General features: G+C 41.9%; 1 protein-coding gene across 1 annotated transcript; it reads right to left on the reverse strand.

The window, feature by feature from the left end:
* Positions 1-559: 559 nt before the first annotated feature.
* LOC117701677 (integrin beta-6-like) lies at positions 560-6,612 on the reverse strand (the record flags this gene model as incomplete). The annotated part of the gene is made up of 4 exons (XM_034493214.3): positions 560-627; positions 680-978; positions 1,148-1,282; positions 6,545-6,612. Coding segments are annotated over 4 exons (570 nt in total), but the record flags the coding sequence as incomplete, so codon positions are not given.
* Between the last annotated feature and the right edge of the window lie 665 nt (positions 6,613-7,277).

Genomic DNA, 7,277 nt, shown 5'->3' on the forward strand with positions numbered 1-7,277 from the left:
GAAAAGGGAGGAGGAAGAGAGAGAGAGAGAGAGAGAGAGAAGAGAAGAGGAGAGAGAGAGAGAGAGAGAGAGAGAGGAGAGAAGGCTCTCAGATCTCTCAGTATCTCTGTGCCTTCTTGGTTCTGTTCCTTTGGCAATCTCTATTAGCTTACTTTTTCCAACATAAAAGATGCAAGAATCGGGTCAAACCCAGCAACTTGATGTAGAAGAGGTCGGACAGACAGTGGAATTCAGATCATAGGCGGTTTTGTGGAATCCGGGCGACAACTAGAGAGGCAACATTCCAACTTTTATCTACTTAACTTGAAGGAATAGTGAAATTTAAATATAATGTAAACGTAAGTTCAGTTGACAGGGCTCTGACCCCCAGGAATGTTAGAAACGACAACAAATGCAAGACCATCCAGCTACGCCAGTTCTAATGATTCACCCACTGAAGCCACCAGCAAATACTTACAGAACAACTGCTAAGCCAGGAATGTGAAGAGAAATGAAAAACAAAAAGGCTCAAACAGCTGCCTTGTAAGAGGTGGGAAGCCTGGAGAAGCCCATAGCCTACCTCCGCAGAGTAGGCCTTTGTGTCTCAGACAGGAGAAGTTGTCGCACTGGCAGTAGGGTCCGTAGATGCTTCCATAGGGAGACAAGTGGCAGACGCACTGCCCACAATAGCAGTCACCACCTTCCGCTGCATGAGGGGTGACCTGGAGACTCCTTGCAGGAATCTGTGCTCACCGTATCCTCGCTGCACTCGCAGTGAGGACCCATGTGGCCAGGGTTGCAGGCACACACCCCACACTGGAAGGAGCCATTCCCATTGTGGCACTTAGAACTGTTGGCTTCTACTTCTCTCTGGCAGTCACAGTCACATTCTGCACTGACGAGTATTTCCAGGGTGTCCCCCAGCCCCACAGGCTTTATGATAAGGTTCCTGCTTCGTTTCTCGCAGTTGGATATGCTCACAGTCACATTGAAGGATGCCTGAAAAGGAAACGCTGGTTTATCTGCTTCCTCCATCAGTAACCTGCAGGATTTGAGTCAAGGCTGGTGGAGACTGGCTTTGCCAACAAGTCCAGCTCCAGCAAGCTGAGCTAGCTAGCCTCCGGCCCATCTATTGTTGTTTCTAAAGATCTATTGGGGATCTACTTACTGTGTCTCCGACTTTCATATGGGAACATTTCTTTTGGTGTGGGAAGATGATGCCATTGTTACAGATAGCTGTGAAAGACAGGTTGAGTCCTTCTGTGTCCCCTAATACTTCCAGTTCCACCTCAGACCGCAGTTCCTTTAGTGTAAACAAGAAAGGGTTAAGTGAAGTCATAAGTAAAAAGAAATCCAGCCGGAAGAAGAAACTGCTTGATGCTGGGGGGGGGGGGGGGGGGGGGGGGGGGGGGGGGGTGGGGGGGGGTGGGGGGGGGGGGAAGGGGGGTCCTGTTCTAATTCTCGAACCCAATGTAAAGAGGGTCCCAGGACTGTAAGTCTGTAATTTCAAATCTGTGATGTGCTGGCAGGCAGAGACAAAGAGAAGCCTGGTTTGCTTACTGGCATAGGTAGCAGTGAATTACCAAGAACACAAGAGACCCTATCTTAAACAAGAGGAAAGGTGAGAACCAACACCCACCATGTGCATGCATGCTCTGGTGTATGTGAGTGGTGTGCTCATGCATGTACATGTGATATACACACACGGACAAACCAAACAACTATAATTAATAAAGCTAAATTAATATAAAAATTCATCATTTCATTAATCAAGCAAGAATGTGATATATATGTGATATGTATACTATATATGTGACATACACTATATGTGTATATATACATATATACTTGTATATATTATGTGCATATATATGTATATATACTTATATATGTATGTGTGTATATACATATTTAATATATTAAATAGTAAATATTATATATCTATATAAATGTATATTACTAGAATATTAATATATACATAGTTAATATATAGATATATATTAATATATATTAAATATATTTTTTCCAGACATTGTCAATGTTGAGATACACTATCTCATGGCAAATAAGCTATGATGATATTTCTGAAGGTATTTTTGCACAGCATGTGACAGATAGGAGTCAATTATTGCCTGCAAGTTTGTTTCATGCATTCTGAAGCCTTCAGCAAATTCTCCTGACCTGGGTTGCATAGCTTGGTATCAAAAAGTCAATGCCTTTGCTTATGTACCAGTGGTGCATATACACCGATGTCCAGCTATGATGACGGTACCCTTTACTGGTATGCATCACTGCTTCTTGGTTCTCAGAGCGCAGCCCATGCTGCTCTGGGAGGAGAGCAGAATCTCATTTATCCCCCTAGCAATGAACATTTGCTTCACTGATATCAAATTTATATCCTGCTGCTTGTTGGGGCATTTCTGCAGAGATAACCTTCCATTTCTGCAATAACCTTCATTTCAATGTTCATGTCAGTTCACAAAAATTGCAAGCATATCTCACAACAGCTACTACACTTAACACTTAAGCAAAAATGCATGTGATGATTTGAAATGGCAATAATCGCAATTGTGATGAAGACATACCGTTATTGCCACCTGACACATGACAGCTGTGAAGACCCCACTAATTACAAAATGGATCTATATTTGTTTTCTTAACATGATGAGTAGGGATTAAACATGGGACCTATGGAATGCCACCCCAGTTACTCAACAATGATTTATATATCCAGTTCCCCCAAAATTTGGAGGTTTTTAAAGTATGGTATGTGGGAGGAATTGTACCTTAAAGTTTTGAGGGAGAATTATTATGCCTTAAGTGTGTCAAGTCGGATCTTGGATAAGACTGAATTTCTGTTCTGAAAGGTTCTCAACTTGCCTTTTCTATTCCTTGGTTACTTATAACATATATAAGGAGACAAAACAAAAATATCAAACAATAAAACCTTATAAACCACTTAAATATTATAAGTTGAATTATATTTCAATTCATCCAAAAGGTTTTGAGTTCATACCTATTTTATTGTTGGTGTGTATCATGTATGTATGTATGTATGTATGCATGTGTATGTATGTATGTATATGTATGTGTATGTATGTGTGTATATGTATGTATGTATGTATGTATGTATCTATCTATCTATCTATCTATCTATCTATCTACCTTCTATCATCTATCATCTATCATCTATATACCTATGATACTGGGGTATAATGTACTCTACCATATATCCCCTTTCCTCAATTTTGGCAGGGTAAAAGCATATTTTGCTTCAATTTTTTCTGAAGTATAATTCTGCCCACTGCATGGGACAATAACTCTATTTCTTCCAAAGTCTAGTATGTGCATATATGAGAGTATATATGCACACGAGGGCACATTTGTGTACGTGGGTGTGGAGCCACAGGACAACTCTGCTGTTGGTCCCAGAGACTACCCATCTTGTTTGTTGAGTCAGGGTCTCTCATTAGCCTCCACTCACCAAGCTGGCCAGGCCAGCTAGCGAGCAAGTTCCAGGGATCTGCCTGTCTGGGCCTTCACAATGGGATTGCAAGTGTGTCTGTCCTGTGCCAGCTTTCCTGTGTGCATCCTTGGGATCCAACTTAAGTGCTCATGCATGCAAGGTAAGTGCTTTATTGAACAAGCTATTGTCACAACTCTCCAAAGTGTGTTATGCTAAAATCAGCAAGAATTAAGGGGGAAGTAGTGCTGGAGAGAGTGGCAGGGTGAGTCAGAAGCTGAAAAGAAAAGGAATGTGTGTGCTGGTGACAACAGGAACTAGTGAGTGGCATTGTCTAAGCTAAATGATGGGAATCTCAGCACTGGGATAATTGAGCACTAGTGTGCAAATTTTACTGGGAATATTAATAATGTGTATTTCCCAAGTAAAGGATATAAATGCAAATTTATTTCTCATCATTCCATCATCATCATCATCATCATCATCATCATCATCATCATCATCATCATTATTGCATCTTCTACAAGGCTGGGCAAAGAACACAAATGAATTCCTTCCTAGAGGTAAAATTCAGTAGAAAAGCCAATCCCCCAGGGCCACGCTTCAGTAGCCTTTCGTATGCAGTAAGGGAAGGAAAGAAATTAATGAGTGGGCACACAACCAGTTTTAAGTGTTTTCCTTTTTTATATCAAATAGCATTTTAAAACATTTAGCTAATGTTTGTAGCCACAAGTTGCTTCTGCCTTGCTAGAAGTTAATCATAAGCCCATTACTCTCTCAATCTCTCTCTCTCTCTCTCTCTCTCTCTCTCTCTCTCTCTCTCCATCTCTCTCCATCTCTCTCTCTTTCCATCTCTCTTTCTCTCCCCCCTCTCTCTTGTCTAAAGAAGAAACGCTGTCTATGGGTTTCTCTATTTAAAAGTCTTTTCCAAATGCACTTAAGAATAAGAGAATAAAAAATAATATTACTAAACAAGTGTCACATTCTTTTGCACATGTCACCTCATGGATCACATTGCTTCAACAAGAACTCCAGAATAATGTAACTTAGCAAATCAGTGGGTGCTTCTTGCTATTTTCTTTTCTGTAAATGAGTGTTTTGTGTGTATGTATGCCTATGTGTGTGTGTGTGTGTGCACACTATGTATGTATGCCTGTGAATGTGTGCATACTGTGTGTGTGTATGCCATTGTATGTGTGCACACTGTGTGTGCCCGGTGCCAGTGGAGGCCAGAGAAGGGGCATCATATCTCGCCGGAACTGAAGTTACAGATGGTTGTGAGCTGCCATGTGGGTGTGGGAGAATCAAACCCACACCTTTGGCAAGAGTACCCAGTGCTCCTAACCCCTGAGCCATCTTTCCGGCTCAGTCCTTGGTGGTTTTGAGGCAATAAATTAAGACCCAAAATTCCATTCAAATGTGTAATGGCTTGGTTTTAACTACCTTGTAAACTGTATGAGCAATTTGGAAATTCTAAGTGAGACAATCCCTGGAACAGAGCAAGTAGGGGCGTGGATGGGGTTGGCAAACAGGATGGCAACCACTGTTTCCTTGTTTGCCTACTTTCTTTGAAGTGGTTAGCAGCCAACACTTTTCAGAGTATAAAACTAAAGAAAATGGAATGCGTTATAATCCAGGGAAGGGATTCTATTTGTGATTCTATTTGATTCTACACATTAGAACTTTAATTAGTGCATGAGAAAGTGGAGGCATGGTGTGTGTGTGTGTGTGTGTGTGTGTGTGTGTGTGTGTGTTTTGTTGACAGGTCTTTCTGACTGGAAGAATTTTAAGGATGAGCTGACAGGGTGATTAATTTTTGATGAGTGCTAAGTAAACTGCAATATCTGATCATTGTTATAGGGAGTACAGTTTTAGTGGATACCACTGGACTTCATTCTCTGAAGAAAATGGAGTCTTGAGAAGGGTAGACTGCTTTTTACATTGTTGCACAAGTTTTGAAATTGGTGAGGTGGTGTCAAATATCACACTGCTTATATTCTTTTGGTTTTTTTGTTTTGTTTTGTTTTGTTTGTTTTTTGGTTTTGGTTTTTTTGTTTTTCAAGACAGGGTTCTCTGTGTAGTCCTGGCTGTCTTGGAACTCACATTGTAGACCAGGCTGGCCTCGAACTCAGAAATCCGCCTGCCTCTGCCTCCCAAGTGCTGAGATTAAAGGCGTGCGCCACCACTCACTGCCAGGCCTGTCCTCAGTATTTCTTAACGAGTCAAGGCAAAAAACAAAACAACAAAACAAAACAAACCCCAGCCAAAAAAAACCAACAATAACAAAAAATAACCTAAGAGATGAACAGTTTCTTTTTGCTCAGAGTTCCAGGCTGTAGTGGGCAGAGTCGTCAAGGCTTCCGAGCTTGCAGAGGCTGGCCACGGTATGCAGCAGTTAGAGGAGAGCCTGCCTTACTCTGTTGCTCACCTGACAAACTCCTGCTCGGTGACTTTCCCACCACAATGGACTCTGAGCTGGAACTGTGAGCGGAAAACAAGCCTTTCTCCCCTAAGCTGCTCTTCTCGGGATGTTTTATCAGAGCAATCGGAAGAAGCTTAGACAGTGGCCTCTGCTCCGATGGAAATACAAAATAGGGGACCCGATACACCCAGCGCTTGAGGAGCTTTTGGCATTTGGATGTGTGGTCAACTCTTGTAGTTTTCTTTGTGTTTCATCTTCTCCCTTTGAACCTGTGGAGTTAGATCCCCACATAACTCACTGGCAATCTATGCTGTTTTGGTTTGGTTTGATTTGTTTGTTTTTGGTTTGTTTGTTTGTTTGTTTGTTTAGCAGAGAGGAGTTCAATCATGACTCAGAGTCTTTTCAGTTGTACTAAAGTTTTCCTGGAAGCCATGCTTTTGTGGGTTATTATGGTAAAACAACCTCAGTTTGGAGGTCTTTGGTTTTTCTACCATCTACTCCCTTTGGAAAGATGGGTGAAATAAGTAAATAAAATTTACCTGCATGAATGCAGAGGGGCTTTCTTTGGATGAGCAGTCCTTCTACAAACAGAAGCGGGGTTCCCTACCTACATCTTAGTGTCTGGATGGCAATGAGGTGCTGTAAAGGGAGCCAACTGCTTACAAGGGGAAATAGCATACTTCGTAAGCAGAGATGATCAGCTGAAGAATGTTCCCAGAATCCTTCTGAAGGAGGTCCCCCGGGACTCCTTCAGAAGGATTCTGGGAACATTCTTCAGCTGATCATCTCTGCTTACGAAGTATGCTATTTCCCTTGTAAGCAGTTGGCTCCCTTTACAGCACCTCATTGCCATCCAGACACTAAGATGTAGGTAGGGAACCCCGCTTCTGTTTGTAGAAGGACTGCTCATCCAAAGAAAGCCCCTCTGCATTCATGCAGGTAAATTTTTATTTACTTATTTCACCCATCTTTCCAAAGGGAGTAGATGGTAGAAAAACCAAAGACCTCCAAACTGAGGTTGTTTTACCATAATAACCCACAAAAGCATGGCTTCCAGGAAAACTTTAGTACAACTGAAAAGACTCTGAGTCATGATTGAACTCCTCTCTGCTAAACAAACAAACAAACAAACAAACCAAAAACAAACAAATCAAACCAAACCAAAACAGCATAGATTGCCAGTGAGTTATGTGGGGATCTAACTCCACAGGTTCAAAGGGAGAAGATGAAACACAAAGAAAACTACAAGAGTTGACCACACATCCAAATGCCAAAAGCTCCTCAAGCGCTGGGTGTATCGGGTCCCCTATTTTGTATTTCCATCGGAGCAGAGGCCACTGTCTAAGCTTCTTCCGATTGCTCTGATAAAACATCCCGAGAAGAGCAGCTTAGGGGAGAAAGGCTTGTTTTCCG

Source organism: Arvicanthis niloticus, unplaced genomic scaffold (genome assembly GCF_011762505.2).
Source record: "Arvicanthis niloticus isolate mArvNil1 unplaced genomic scaffold, mArvNil1.pat.X pat_scaffold_1834_arrow_ctg1, whole genome shotgun sequence".
Lineage (NCBI taxonomy): Eukaryota > Metazoa > Chordata > Mammalia > Rodentia > Muridae > Arvicanthis > Arvicanthis niloticus.